The following is a 15,938-nucleotide window of genomic DNA, read 5'->3' as shown; positions in this document are numbered from 1 at the left end:
AGGAGTTCTAGCTGAAAACAAGCTCCTCTTGCTCTTACACTGTAATTATGGCATGAAGACTTCAAATCTCACAAGGATTTCACAGCCCACCTTGGGCTGCAGGACTGTGACAATCCCACACAATCCCATTGCACTTCCTCAGCTTTTTCCAGCCTGCTCTCACAAGTGTGTTCAGGTTGCCTTGAGGAAATTCCAGAGACTCCAGGACATCTACCTCAGTGGTACAGTCACAGACAGCCCTGATACCCCTGGAGAAAATGGACAGAAGGAAGAACAGGACCTCTCAGGGATCTGCAGAGGAAGGATGAAACCATAGCTGAGGCTGTCCAATGCCTCAAAAAAGTAAAGACATCTTTGCTAGAGCACCAGGTACCAGCAACCCAGCACTGCAGGGAGAAAAGGCAACCCTAGAGCAATTTGAACCCTCAGCTGTGCAGAGCTGTGCCCTCAACAGCTGATTTTCTCCAGATCCCCACTGGCTCTGCAGGACCCACCCTCCCCCAGCCCAAATTACTCTTAGAGCAGGCATCCCCACAACCAGCAGTCTTAGGCCACGTAATGAAAGCTGAAATTAGAACAGAATCCAGTTTCAGTGCAAACCACTCTTTAATTTTCCTCTTTGTACAACAGAGCCAGCCACTTACAAAGTGCTAGTCTAAAAAACAGTCTGGTATTACAGCACACACACACCAGCCAAAGCCCAGCAGCTCAGAGGCAGAGAAAGCAGAGCTGGGCCACTTGTTCTGCAGTAGAACAGTCTGTTCAGCATCTGAGACTGAGCCCCACAGATGCATTTCTCAGTGTCAGCACAGGTAGGGAGGCGAGGAGGAGAACAAAGGCTATTTCAGATTGATTTCTCTTTTAAAAAGGTCTTTACTGTCCTCCTTTTCCTCCATTCCCCATTTTGGAATGCCCACATGACTTACTTTCAGGGTAAAACAAACAAAAAAATGCTGATTAGAGTAATTTCAGTGCAGTGCTACATCTTAAAAATTGCTTTTTGCATGCTTCCCTTGGTAATAAGGAAAAAAAAATACAATATTAAGAGTTGCAAATGTAAAAATGAAACAGCAGAAGCAACTAAGCAATTGTGATCTCAAAAATTCAAATTTTAATGCTTCAAAAGCGAAATTCCACAAAGGAGAATCACATCAGTAGCATGCTGGCTAGAGACAATGCCCCCTCCTCCCCATTGCTCTCCAGTGCCCTGGCAAAGGGCTGCCTGGTGCTGCCTTCCCAGGGTGCAGGGACAGGCACACTGCAATTTCCTACAGGGACTGTTGCCAGGAGCTGCAGAAAGGTGGGGCTGAGCTGGCAAGTATGGAGTTAAATGGATGAACACTGCTGACCACCACAAGAGAAGGTGATGGTCAGCACTGAAGCTACAGCAGCTGCAAGCACATATTCCAGGGGGAACAAAAAGCACGCTGATAGCCAATCTCAGCCTTTCATTCTGCCAACACACTTGGATCCAGAAGGAAAACCCCTCCTGTTTGGTTTACTGCCTTGAGTTAGATCTTTCCCTAAAAAATACAGGCTAAGGTTCTGGAGTTTTTTCTCATTTTTCACATGGAAGACCAGTTCTCCACTGAGACTCCCAGGAGTCTCTTTTCAAAAAAGCTGGACTTGAGTCCAAAAAAGCAACACACAGTAAAAGGAGAACAGAGGAAAAAACATTTGCCAGTTGTGACAAAAGGATGGAGCAGAACCATTGAACAGCAGAGGCAAACAGGATCCGGGACAGGACTATCAGCTGCAGCCCCACAGAGGGTGATCAGGTGAGGATATAAAAGGCAGCACTCAAGTGTGGAGGAATGCTGAAAGAGCAGTCCAAAAAACTGAAGTTGCAGGAGAAAAGGCTGAAAACTCACAATCCATTGCATTGGGCTGTCACCCATTCAGGTGACAGCTCTGGGAAAACAGTGCTGAGCTTAGCTGGAGACATAAATGAGCAAAATGGATACAAATGCTGCCACTGCACAAACCAGAGGAAAAATGCTGGCAGCAGCAAAGTGCTTACAGAGCAGCCTGGAAGTGAGAGGTGTAGGAGATGGAAAAGGTAAGAAATCATCAATGTTATGGATGGTATTTTCTCTGCAGAAGAACAGGAGTCAGAGCAGCTGTATCCTGCATCTCCATGGGGATCAGCCTGCACATATGCCACACCATAGGCAGGTATGATTCACTTCTGGCTAAAATTCTTGGATCACTGGATTCAGTGTTCACATGAAAAATGCCCAGTCAAAACTGCCCAGGAGACCCTCAAATGCATCTAAGGATGCAAGCAAGAGAAATGTTTGTTGCTTTGCCAAGGGACCTGGGTACAATGGCAGAGACTGCAACAGACTAGATGTACAAAAATTTGAACTGAACTCCAGAGAGGGTGCAGGAGGCCTCCCTGACACAGGCAGGGCCCAACAGCAACACCAGAGTTGGCAGGAAGCCCCAATGCCGATTCACAGAATCGTACCCACCGTTCTCCTCCACGGGCCCCTGCAAGGCTCAGCTGTGCCTGGCCTCCAGCTCAGGCTGTCCTCTCCCAACCCCAGCTACAACCCTCAAGCCCAAGAACCACAGCCCCAACCCCTGCCTCTAGCCACACAGCTCAGCCAGATTTTAAAAAGAACTTTATTGAAGCTCCAATATATATTATTTTTGGCCTCTAAATACCCAAGTGTCAGCACCTATTCCTGGCTCTTCAGTGCTATTCTGCAACCCCCAGCACTGAGTCTTTCAGTGCTTGATTTTCTGCTTGACCCCTACAGAAGGAAGAAAAATTTTCAGGCGCCTCAGGCATTGCTTTACAAGAGCAACCACTACCATGGTGGCTGAAGGTGGTGCTTAGTTGGTGTCCATGCCATCACACTCTTCTGGGGGAGCAGAGGGGGCAGAATGTTCCTCGCTGTTTCGGCGCTGATAGAAAAGCACATACGCGGCTTTTGTCTACCAAACAAAAAGAAAACCCATCTGAAACCATCCACACAGCTTGGCTGCAATGTCACGCCCAAAGCAGGCAGCCACACTCTCAGCACAGACCTGGAACAGCCTCGACCCATATACTCACCACTATTTGGTCTTCTGAAGCCACTGAGACACTGCTGTCGTCAAAGTAGTACCACTTGTCGTTCACCTTGTTCTTCGCGTAGGCAGCGTCTGTTGGGGGGAGAATCAGCATTCCAGGGATGGCCAGCAGGGAATGCACACCTGGGACACTGGGACCCAAACACGGGTGCACAGGAGGCCAGGAGCCAGCTCTGGCATTGCCTACCCCAAGCCTAGTTAACCAACATAAACATCTACAACATTTCAGTTAGTCTAGGACCAGATTCCACATACCAGGCTTATCCCTGACAAATGAGATACAGAGAAAAGAAACTTAAGGAAAAAACAATAATTTTCCAGTTGTTCGCTGGCCTTGAGTCAGAGCTTTCCCAAACACACACAATTTAATACTCTGCATTTTCACTTGAAAGAAATGTTTTCTGCTGTTAATGGATCTGATCTGGCTCTCACAAGAATCCTCACTCAAGAATGAAGTCAGAAATCCCTCAATGTCTCTTCCAGCCAAGACTTCTGTGACTGATCTCCAACCTCAGAACATGTGCCCCTTCAGCCACAGGAGCTCATCATCCTCTCATGGTAAATTGCTTCTGGGTAGTTTTACAAGTGTCATCTACAGCATGGACCTGCATGGACACCTGATACAGGTAACTCACCTACAGAAACTTTTCATCTATGCTGCAGCAAAACCAGTGACAGAAAACACAGACTCATCATGTACTAAACTTGTATACAAGTGCATTATTTTTTCTTGATGAAATGACATTTTCCTATGTCAGTCCTTATCAGTGCAAAGGTGGAAACATACTACTGTCAGCAAGTGTCACAATTTCAGATTCAGCACTGAAAAATTTTGACTCCACTCATAAATTGAGGAACACTAGCACACAAACTAATGACAACTAACCAGTGTCCCACAGGCATCAGTCAGACCTCAGGCCAAGGTGCTGCTAACTATCTGCCCTCCATGTCCTAACAGGATCCCAGTATGATACTCGCCTGCTCACAGAACACAGGTAAGTTTTGGACTAGACACCTTAGGTGAGGGCTACTGCAGGTGTTCCAGGGCAGAGCCCTCCCATGTCCCCTCTGTCCTCGTTTCCTTGCACACAAAGGACACAGCAGCAGTTACTCACAGTGGCCCACTCCCATGGCTCCATAGTGATTGGAAACTGCAATGAGGTCATACACATATGAGCCTGCTCTTGGGTCGCAGACAAACTCGGACATGTTCAAACCCCTGGAAGGAAACACAAAAGTATCAGTACACCAGCAACCATCACTTTTTAGGAACTGAAGCATGGCACCAGTGCTGCTCTGCTGCTCAGGGGCCAGGTATTGTTAGTGTGAAGACCAGACTTGTTAACTCTCCCACATGAGGCAGGTCCTGACAAACACACCAAGCACTGCCAGAAGGTTTAGAGGGAGGTGTTGAATAAAACACAGTTTCAAGTGTAAGCATGAAAAGTGAGATAGGAATAGCAAGGGATATGCTTCATCCCACAGGAGGATGCTAGCAAGCAGAAGCAGAGGGACAAGGCAGGCTATTATCTTGTAATTGTGCAATACTGCAAGTGCAGCACTGCCCAAAAGATTTGCTAAAATCGCTATAGAAGTTCTCTTAGCTGAATCACAATTCTGAAATTAACTGAATTTCAGAAGAAACAGTACCTGCTAGTAACTAATGCTCTTTGAGATGCATAAAGCTGAGCAACATTAACAAAAACCACCCCCAAAAAAACTAACCCTCCCAACTTGTGCCTGTTGTCCAGCTGTTCAAACACCTGCTCCCGTGTTCCATACAACAACAGTTCCAACAGTGCTCCAGGATCCATACAGCCTTTACAACAAGCCCACCCAACAGAAACATCACAAGTACGTCTTTCTTGACCAAGTTCTTCAAGCTCTTCCTAGCTTGAGGGAAGAATCCTACCTGATGGGAAATTCCACAACAGTGTCAAGTTTATCCCTCCAATATCTGCTGTATGAGAAACGTTTTAGATGTACCACCAAAATCCTGGGCAAAGACCACAGGTCAAACTTCTTTGTGGCCTGTTGATGTTTCTTACAGTTAGGGCAGTACCTAAGGAAGGAGTAACAAGCAAGGAAATTAATGACTCCATCAAAAGAAAAGCTTCTGGCCTTCCATTAAAGATGCCTCACTAGCATAAGCACAGTCCCTGCCTTACAGAAGGCACACTGCCTGTGGAATATGCAGGTGAACACACTGCCTCAGAGAATTCCAAATTCCAACTTGCTTTCACTTTATACTTTTATGGCAAGTGTGTTAACTGCTCATTGTACAAAAATTAACTTTTAAAAATAGCCCTGTTGTTGGAACCTACATTACCACTGACACTTTTTTTCTTAAATACTGGCAGGAAACAAATACTTTTATTAACCCATGTCCACAGCCTATTGAATCAATGACTTAATACAGATCTGACAGACTTCTCAAAGAGGAGGACAAAAGGATATACCTGGGAAATTATAAAAATCCTATGAAAAAATCACATAAACTCAAACAGTTATGGTATTTTATGGTAAATATAGAAGGCAGGCAGAGGTTCTTACCACGGGTCATGTTCACCAAGTGTTTCCATAGTAGTAAAGAGCTCTATGCAATCTCTGAGGGCTACTACAGACTTCTTCTTCTGTGGTTGTAGCATGCTTCCATGTTTTTCAAATGCCTTGTGAAAGAGATGGGTGTTTTATTCAATTCCATATACTCTGCAATCCCTGACATCAAGAAATTACGTGCTCACTTTCCCCACACTGCCTATTTCTGCACCTCCTTCTCCACTCATCTCCAACCACCTCCAGCCACTACTTTCTTATGCTCACTTGGGTTTAGAGCTTTTATCAGCTCTCAGTGAAAACTGTCTTATTCTGTTACAAAAAAAACAGTTTATTGTTACAAAAGATGACCCAGCAGAACACTGTTTGCTGTCACCTTTTAAATACCCTGCAAAATTACATAGATTACTTATGAAAAGAGCATACTACAACCTGTGCCTCCTGTTCATCATAAAGTAGCCTCCGTGTCTCAGAATCCCAGTCAATAGCAACTGCAGAAAAAGCTACAAGGAAGAAGACATATTTATTGCACTGGTGTAAAAAGAAAGAAGAAAAAAAACCCAGCAAGCAAATAATTACCACTCAGTTTTAAGATTTTTCCTTCAACAATGGAGTTTATCTCTGAGGTCCCAGAGGAATTCACAAGGCTAAAAGTGAAATGCTGTTTCTTGCAAGGCGGCGGGTCTCTTGCTGACTCCACTTGCATACAACCCTCAGAGTGGCAGGGATCAACTTCTGTCAGCTTTTCCTTGCCTTCCTCTCCGCCATCCTGATGCTCCATCTCTTCAATGTCTCCTTGAAAAAAATTTCAAACAAGGACAATATTACATGGCTTCAATGAAAGTTTAGCCTGACACCTCCCACAGACAGTTGTTTGCATCAGCCTGTACAACACACACCAGTTACATGGAAAGCAATGAAAAGGCACACAGAAAAAGAAACCTCTGTATTGCTAACCACTCCATCTGAAGCTGTATTTTCTCCTTTAGCAGATGCCAGTTTAGGAGAGTGCTCAGTTTGCAGGTTAACAATGACAGCACACCCTAAGAAGCATCCCCAAGAGAGAATCAGCAAGGCTGCAGCTGGGTGTCTTCACAGAAAGGAACATGTAAGTCACCAGGAAAGTTATTTCCATTCTTCAGGGAAAATGAGCAGGTTTTTTCCCCATTTAACTTATTGCAACTTATTACTCTCAGGGCTACACCAGTGAATCATTTCAAACAGGGAAGGGAAACACTCGTATGCCATCAGCATTAAAAGCTTCCTAGTGAGCATGTGGCCTAGGAATTAGACTGTTGGTTCTGTGTCCTCCAACAGACAAATTTCTCCATAATCTTTGTGATCTAACAGGCCAGTTTTCATCACCAAAGGGCATATCAGGAAGAGATGCCGCTGGAGGGAGGCACCTGGACACCTCAACTAAGCAAGGACTTCCCTAACACTGGTCAGGATGAATGCACATCCACACCCTGTTCTCCAGCTGCTGCACATTTGGTCTCCCTAGGAAGGAAATGGTCTACAAGATTCTCCCTGTACAAGCACATGTCCAGCACAACAGTGTGGTTTCATCATAGAGGAGAAACAATCTGCTAAAGCTTAAGCCAAATACATCCAGCACAAAACAAATGCTGGTAGAAAGCTTAAAGTGCTGAAAAGCCTTTAGCAGATTTTGAAGGGGCTTTACCTTCAACCACACCATTGGAGCCATTGCAGGTTCCTCTGTCGGGGCAGGGTGGGGAGTATTCTTCTGCCAGAGGGAGTTTCACACAGCGGCTAAAGAGAAGGGATACATACATTTATTACACAACCATACTGTAGCTGGTTGGTTCTGGCAGCTGTGCACCAGAACAGCAGCATCCCCCTCTATCACCAGCTCTTGCTGTCCAATCCCCTCCAGCAAACCAGAACCCATCCTGTACAGCACCATTTACTTTTACATGACAACACCAAGAGCCCTCAGAATGAGACAAACAGCAATTCCCTAAATCTCTGCTCTCACTGCTTGTTCCATGTTTTACTGACTATATTGAAAAGGCAAAAGTAAGTTACAGTGGCCCCATCTGTGAGCCCTGAAAACATGCCCTGAGTTCTGCTCCTGACTCCTTTGCAAGGCTGAGCCAGCAATATCTGTTACAAAGCCCAAAAAACCAGGACCTTGAAATGTCCCTAAGGCCTCCAGACACTAATGAAATGCAAATCCTGGTTTATACAACCCACACAAATCAAGGAAAATTCTCCCTGTTAACAAGGATTCAGTAATCCTATTACAATGTAATTGAATAAGCAACCTCTAGAGCTTGGCATAGGATTCAAAGGTACAACCATGACTTACCTGATCTGCTCCAAAATCACACTGTACAGGTGATCCACAGTGAGCTTGTGTTTGGGCACAGATATTAACAGTGGCTGCCCAAAGAGCACAGTCCCTGAAGTGTTGCTGGATTGCCTCATTGTCTTTTCCCGAAAGTAAACAGAGAGAGTAACATACTCTGAGCCATCGTCAGTTGGCTTGCAAACTTCATACCTGTTTGAAAGACAGGTATTTCAATGGGTTATTTCCACTGCCAAGAAGCACAGCAGGTAGGACCAATATCAACTCAGTTCAGCAAGTCTCTCCAACAGTACAAGAGGGTTGTGCTGTCCTCAGGCTACAGAGCAGTTTGCTGAACACTCTCCATGGCTCACAGTGGCACAGGACACACACCTGCAAACAACTCAGATGCCTTCCCTGTATCTTTATTCCTAATTCAATACCCTATTACCAATCACCTCCCAAGACACTACCCTGACAACTCCACAGTGCTTCAAGCAGTGAAAAATACTAAATGTACTTTGAAATCCCCCAGACAGTGTTTGTTCCTCTTGGAGAAAGAAATCTTCTTGATACCTTGGGTCTTGCATTCTCTCAGCTTCTCAACCGGTTTTATGGCCTGAGCTCACATCACTGAACAGCTAATGTTTCATAAAACCAAGAATCTGGAAACATCTGCTTCACAGAAAAATCCAAGGACAGTAAACAAACAAGAAACATTCTGGAAGACAACAAACAGCCTGGGAGAACAGTGAGGAGACTGTGACACAATTTTTGCCTTGGGTGAAACAGCAAATGAGGTATTTGCAGCTGTCAGAGGAGAGGCAAAGTAACCACGTGGTCCAACACTATCACACTGTTTGCTTCAGGCCTATCCATTACAAAATATTCATGTTCAGGAATGCCAAGTCACACACTGCTCTTTAATTTAGTGATTCACCTGTCCTAGATTTATCTTAAAACTGTAAAAGAAAGATTGCATGAACAATGTCACTACACATAATGACCAAGACCACAATCACATATCTGAATGCCCCAAACTCCTAACAATTCTCTTAAATTAGAAAAGCCACTTCCTTTCTCTCAAAAGCTAAGGAACACTTCTTATTCCTGTTTTCAGAGCAGGGAAGCCAACAAATTTCAGAGCTGTAATTCTGCTTCATCCTACTTACAAAAAAAAAAAAAGGATCCCAGCTTGGGACTTGGACTGAGTCAGTAGAGTACACGAAGGAAAACCCATCCCACCAAGAACACAAGAGCTGAGAGTCAGCATAAGAGAGTCCAATACTGGCAGCTGTTGAGGTTTTCTAGGCTGTCAATTCTATTCAGCTGGACACCAGCATTTCATACAGTCCACACCTCCCAATGTTTCCTGAGAAACAGCACCACAAAGAGGTGAATTATTTCACCTAGTACTGTTTAAACCACAACAGGCCATACTCAGTCCCAGAATATAATCTGTCATTAACACCAAGCCTGGACTCCTGTAACACAGCTCAGTGCATGACACTCCTGTGACTCCTCTCACACCACCTACACTGTGCTCTGCAAGCAGCAATTAATGAAGCCCCATTTACACTCCACCCTCATGCACCTGAATGAAGCCCAGCCCATGAGAAGGAACAGATGGGACAAAAATAAAAAACTATTCCCACAGGTAGGGGTCATCCATCACCAAGAGCCAGCATGCAGCACCTCACTCTGCAAAGAGCATCTCACACACTTCTCACCACAGCATAACAAATCTGGTTGCTCAAGTGTCCCTCTATTCACTCCACCTCAGAACACCTTTTACATACTAGTACTAAAAGAGAAATATCAGAATCAAGATCTGTGGTTTTTATGATCTCCTGAGCAACAGCTATCCCTTGAAAAAAGGAACCAAAACCGAAGTATTTATGTACATTGCAAGGAAGGCTGTAGAGTTGACACTGGGAATTGATGGACAACACCCCATAATTCTGTGTGTTACAACTTAATTGAAATAATAGAACATGAAGGTGATGCTACTCCAGATGACACAACATGGTTTTAGAAGTCAAAAATATTAGCTCAGCTGCTAAGATAATGCTAGATACTGGCTAACTGCCTTTATAATTCCTGACAACTCAGAGAAGTGTCTGAAAACTACTAAGCAACAGGGTAGGACCTGACCAGTCTTTGTGAGCATTATGGAGGTTCAGGTCTGTGGTTTCAATTCAGAAAGGAGGCAGTGAGCAGTGAGGTAACTTTTGCTCCACTGCACATCAAGGGGAGCAAGTGCACAGAAGGAAAGCTATGAAGGATCAGAGCTACATGAAAGGACATCGAAAGCAAAAAATACTCTGAGCTAAACACCAGGCTAATATATAGGTTGTATGCTGCTGAAACATTCCCTCACAGGTGCTGGGATCCATGATACTAACTCCAGCTGCAAAACACTATGTGGATCACAAGTCAATCTACAGCAACAACAAGAAGTCCATTTGAAAGAGAACAGAGAAGGGCAGGAAAAAATGCCACTGCAGAAGCTGCCAAACAGATCTGCCTGAAGGGGGTGACTACTGAGAAACCACAACAGGGTCAAAAGTACACAGAAAGAATAAATACAAGATTGGGAAAAAACTGGGAGAAACTGCTGCACATATTCTGATCTCTTCTAGGAAGTGGAGACACTCCTAATACATTTACTTTCTTTCATAATACCAGAACACACACAAACAAGTAAACTAAGAGATCAGAGACTGAAAACGTAATTTTCTTAGACAATGGACAGTTTGCCCCATAGAACCTGGTCAAAGGATTTTGCCAGTCTTGCAGAGGAACAAGATTAAAAATGAATGAGGGAGTTCACACAGGAGGTTTATACAAGGCTTAAATAAATACAAGTTCATTTTGGAAAGGACACAAACCCTCATTTCAAACAAGCAAACCCCAATTTTAGCAAGTATAAACAAACTTCACAGATCAGTCTGCTACAATATCCCACACATCTCAAATGTTTTACATAAAACTACTGGACCTGTTGGTCTGCTGACCTCATTAATTCAGTTCAGAAATTGCTGTAGCCTCAGTGACACCAACAAATCTGACATCTCTACACCCAGTGATGTTTGTTCCAGACCATGAACTCATCTAAATGTAATATACAGCATGTTGTAAGAGAAGACAGAAAACATGGCACGTATGGCAAACTGAACAGATCCTATTCAAGTATGCACACTTTTATAGGTAAAAGGTGACCTGCAAATCAATTTGTGAAACTTTTATCAACATAAACAATACATGTTATGTAATATGCCCCATTAGCCAGGCTAAGAGAACAGGGGTATGTAGTTTATCCATCAGAACATTTTTCTCCTTAGTTCCTAAGAACTAAGCAGAAACACTAAGAGCAATACCCTTGAAATGGGCTGTGGAGTTTGTTTTTATGTGGTACTTACCTGAGCCCTTGTAGGCCGGCTCCAAGCCCCAGCAGGATCCCTGGTGATGGGACATCACCAGCATGGTGCATGTGTGGGGGTTACATTGGAGCAGGAGCCAGAGGTCCTAATGGGGCTGGGCTTCCCAGAACCTGAGGAAAAGAAATAGCAAGTGTTTGGGTTGTGTGCTGAATGCTGTGCTCTGCTTAGCCTGGGCAATGAGAGCATTCAGCACAAATACTGAACTGCTATCATCAAATTGATTTGCAGACCACCTTTACAGGAGTGATTTCTGATCATTTGCCACAGACCTCCCTGTCCTTCCACAGAACAACATGCTTGGAGAGAACCATTTCCAGCACTGTGAGAAGTGGGATGCTCGCACCATTCTCTGGCTGCACTGCCCCTGCATGTTGGGTCAGTGATGCTTCAAGGCTTCTACCAATCCCCTCCACTTCTACATCTCAGCTCTTCTCTGATAAATATTAACACAACTTGCTCCAGGACTACCTGACAGTTCCAAACCTGTCAAGATGAGAAAGTGATGAGCGCAAAGCCTTGTGAAATAACAGGCTTGGAGAACTTCCAAAATATCCAAATTCTCCTTCTCTTTCAGTAGACTTGGAGAAGAAAATGTAGAATTTTATCCTCTTGTGTAAAAGGTGCTAGGTTAATTTTGGGATGCATTTCAAAGTTAATTAAAGTCACCTAAATATCAAGAAGCCCAGTGTTATTTGCATTTCTTCTTTTTAAGGTTTTACTATCAGAGTGCTCAACAGGTAAGTTAATACACCAAAAGAACTGATGAACCAGGAACTGAGGAGTTCAGAGGGAAAACTTGTCTTAGATATCCAGGGCATATCTTTGTTTTCCTTATTACAATCTATTCAGCTTAAATTCCAAATGGAGTCCAATTCTTGCCCCCTTCCTTGCTCCCTCAGATTCAGCATTCCCCACCACTTTAGTGGCACATTGAAATTCACAATACACACCTCAAGATGTCCAAGATGCCCTGCAAAAACCAGAAGGCTGAATGTGTCTTTCCTCATAACCCTATGGTGAGAACCAGAAAAAAACCCCAGTTTTTCCTGCCAGTGAAATAACCCAAAAAAGGTGGCAGCTCAATATTCCATACATCCCACATACTGCACATTTCCCAAATTTCACCAATAGCACAGTCTGGACTACAATATCTATGTCTCCAGACCATGTCCTCTGTCAAGCAAATGCTCAGAAAAGCCAAGGCCCATTCCAGCTGCTCTATTCTTGCTGCAATATGTTTGAGAGTTCCTGCTCACTGACATTTCCAACCCAAGCATTTCAGGGAAATCCCTGATCTGCTCAGTAGCAAACCAAGAGAGGCCCATATCAAAAGCTGAGACTCGACAGACATTGCTGTCAAAAGCAAGACACCAGTACAAAAGTACTGACTTAATTTTTTTTTTTTAAGTAACAGTCCTGCTGGAGCACAGATCTCCTGCAGTGTTAAGAGTTTTTGAATTTTGAATTGAGATGTGTATTGACAGCTGGCCAGTGCACAACACAACAAAATCAGAGGTCTGGCAAACTACAGGGGTATTGTTGTAACAGGCAGGCCTGGCTACCACTCTCAGCAAAGCAAACCTGCAGAAACATTGTAAAAGTCTGACATTCATATTTAATTTTTTCAATCCTGAGACAACTTAATATGATGCTAAGAAACATACAGAAGGCAAGAACTGCAGATCCTACAGCTTCAGAACCACTGAAACAACTGATTTCTGTTACAGGAGACAACCACAAAGATAATCATAGGTGGAAGATCTGCTGGACTCTGAGCAATGTGTTTAGAGGGGGACAGTGAGATGAAGGAACAAAGGAACGATTGGATGGCAGCTGCTCATGAACTCACAGCCCTGGGGCTTTGTACTGCCCTGTCATTACCCACTCATTCTTTGGATTCTCAGAGTCCAGCAAATAACCACAGATGATTAGTAAAACAACCTTGGTTTGCTTCGGCCAGTGGAAGGGAGGAGTGCTTTTCAGGTGAGGAAACTGTTACACCTTAAAAAAGATTATTTAAAAGGAAGGGTGCGGCCTTCAGTGTATCACAGCTCCCCCCAGAATTCACTCAGTGTAGCTACCAGGAAGAACAAAAGAAAAGGCCTGTGACCCTACCCCAATTCAAAGACTAGGCAAAAAAATCCTTCAGAAAAAGACCTCAAAAATCAATAGGACCCACCAAACCATCCCTAATTTCAAAATATAAGTTTTGGGAATGCACACAAGCTCTGGGGAAATGCTTTGTTTCTGAATATGCTCTATTGATTTAACTCTGTTTTGGATAGTTTTTCCCTTTGTTTTCTAAGCAGTGAAAGAAACTTCTAACTGCAACTGCTTAAAACAAGGAGATAGATATACACATTACAGTTTTCCCACAGGGAAGTCTTGCTACTGGACATTACTGGGAAATAAGAGTACATGATGAGTATATAAAAGGGACAGGATCAATAAAACATGAATTAGGAAAGAGTTCAAGCACAAGACAGTGAGTATCATGAAGTATCATTTAAATACAATAAATACTTTGATTCTAAAAAACATCTTTTATTTGAATAAAAAAAATAATGGTATTCAGTCATACCCCCAGGTTGCATTTTATGTCAGCTTGAAGCACATCTACATTAACATTTAGTACCTAAAAACATACCCTGCAAAAAGTGCCAGGACTACCAGATAATCCCTTTCCAGCTTGTTTTTCCCACCTGACACAGCTCTCACTTGGCTTTGCTGCACTGAGCCAAACACCCTGAAATGATGCCATTTCCCCATTTGATTTATAAATAAGTAATGCTATTAAAAAACTATCTGTTCTGTAATTTCTATCTTCCTAGACTTGAAACTGGTATGTTTTAGTCTTATCACACAAGGCCATTAACTGATTCAAACAAGTCTTAGGAAAAATTTAAGTTTTCAAAACATGGTAAGCAAGCAGCTTCCAGAAGGACTCTTCCTTTCTTAAAAAGCAACTGCTGTCTTGTCAGCCCAGCACTCTAGAAAGCATTCTGAAAAGTTGCTTTTGTGGCAATATCCAGTATAAATATAGTATAAAGAAATGTTTGATTAGTTAGCATTACTGAGTCATTTTTAGGTTATTTCAACTGTGAATTTAGTTGAAAATACTGTAAAACCCTACACTGTTGTACTTTCTGATGAAACACATCTGCTCCCCTTCGTTAAGTGATACAAACACAGTTTTCTTTCAGGAACAGGAGAGAGATGCATCACTCCTTGTAACCAGTGATACATTCCACAGCTCCATCACCAGTACAGAACCTTTTCCAAGCTGAACATTTCATGGACTATGCAGGCATACAGAGCATCTTTCAAGTCATAAGCAGCAAGTCCTTTCCTGCCACTCCTCTGAAGAATTGGCCTTAATTTAAGAAGAAAAAATGTTTTTCAGTGAGAAACACTTCTTCATTGGCTTTGGGGAAATATAAAGTTTCTCAACATTTCAAGTGGAAACAAGCTGGTTCTTTAAATGTGGAAGTTTCTGAATGACTTATTTTTTAAAAAAATATTTTTTTATTCCTCTTTTTAATAAGCAGCAAGATATTTGCCTGTAATCTAAGGAGTTAAGTTGCTGAGATATCAGAAACTCCTGAAGTTATTGGCAGCAGCGATCTAAACAAACAACCACCATATACCACATTCCCCAGCCACACATCACACAGCACCTGCAGGAGGGCAGAAACCTGATCTGCCAAGTCATTGTCCATAACTTCTGGCAGAAACACAACAGCTTGAGCAGCACTTAACAAGTTCCTCTGTAAAACCATCCTTTCTGGAAGGAGCAGAAGGCAGAGTCGTATATCCATGACTACAAGTCCATTCCCTAATGGAAAACAGGTTTTGAAGCTGGAAGGACAAAAAATAATAGATGGAAGCAAACTGGAATTCAAGAACCTTCACTCTACCCTAACCATTTATTGAATGATCTTAGAACACCTAACAGAAGACTTCTTATAACCAGACAAGGCAGGTAGATTGTCCACACTAGAATTAGGCATTTGCCTTTAAAAAACTTTCCTCTTTACGAACAAGTGTTTCTCTCCTGGTTGTTTGAGACAAGACTTCCTTTCAATAAAAGAACGCTGGTTTTTAGCTGTAGTTAGAATATTACTTCACATATTTTTTTTCCTGGCAGCATTACCCATTAAAAGGACTTCCTATGAACAGCCTTTTCCTAATCCCTGCCCTGGTGCTTGGCTGCTTGTTCTTGCCCCTCAGTGCTGAAAAGATCTTGGAGGGTGTACATGGAAAAACAGGATTAGCAAAACTTCCTCCTGCTACCTCTCCTCTTCCTTGGCCGGCTATTTTTAACCCAGGTCAGTTCACTCATTGTGACTCACAGCAGCACCTCATTTACAGTTGCCCTGCACATAAAAGGAAGTGGCAATTGCAAAGGAAAATACACTTGGAGCTGCAGTTCAGCCAATGCTTGCTCCACACCCCAGAGCAGACCTAATTCAGATGGCTGTTTTCTGTGGAGGGACTTACAACATGTTATGCCTGCATGAAAGCAGGGCTTTTTTGCAATGACCACT

At 43.2% G+C, this 15,938-nt stretch overlaps 1 protein-coding gene across 2 annotated transcripts in view; it reads right to left on the bottom strand.

Moving 5' to 3' along the window:
• Positions 1–587: 587 nt before the first annotated feature.
• The window catches only part of USP4 (ubiquitin specific peptidase 4), a 32,645-nt gene continuing 17,294 nt past the window's right edge, over positions 588–15,938 (bottom strand). For both annotated transcript variants that reach the window (XM_015641110.3, XM_015641111.3), the window contains 9 exons: positions 7,970–8,161; positions 7,322–7,410; positions 6,217–6,432; positions 6,070–6,140; positions 5,635–5,750; positions 4,994–5,143; positions 4,197–4,300; positions 3,065–3,153; positions 588–2,943 (listed from right to left, as the gene is read on the bottom strand). In XM_015641110.3, the coding sequence (XP_015496596.1) occupies positions 2,842–2,943; positions 3,065–3,153; positions 4,197–4,300; positions 4,994–5,143; positions 5,635–5,750; positions 6,070–6,140; positions 6,217–6,432; positions 7,322–7,410; positions 7,970–8,161 (1,129 nt within the window). In that variant the 3' untranslated portion in view covers positions 588–2,841. The remainder of the gene's footprint in view (positions 2,944–3,064; positions 3,154–4,196; positions 4,301–4,993; positions 5,144–5,634; positions 5,751–6,069; positions 6,141–6,216; positions 6,433–7,321; positions 7,411–7,969; positions 8,162–15,938) is intronic.

The sequence above is a fragment of the Parus major genome, chromosome 12, assembly GCF_001522545.3.
Source record: "Parus major isolate Abel chromosome 12, Parus_major1.1, whole genome shotgun sequence".
Lineage (NCBI taxonomy): Eukaryota > Metazoa > Chordata > Aves > Passeriformes > Paridae > Parus > Parus major.
Note: the sequence above shows the minus strand (reverse complement) of the source record. Positions and strands in the feature narration are given on the sequence as shown.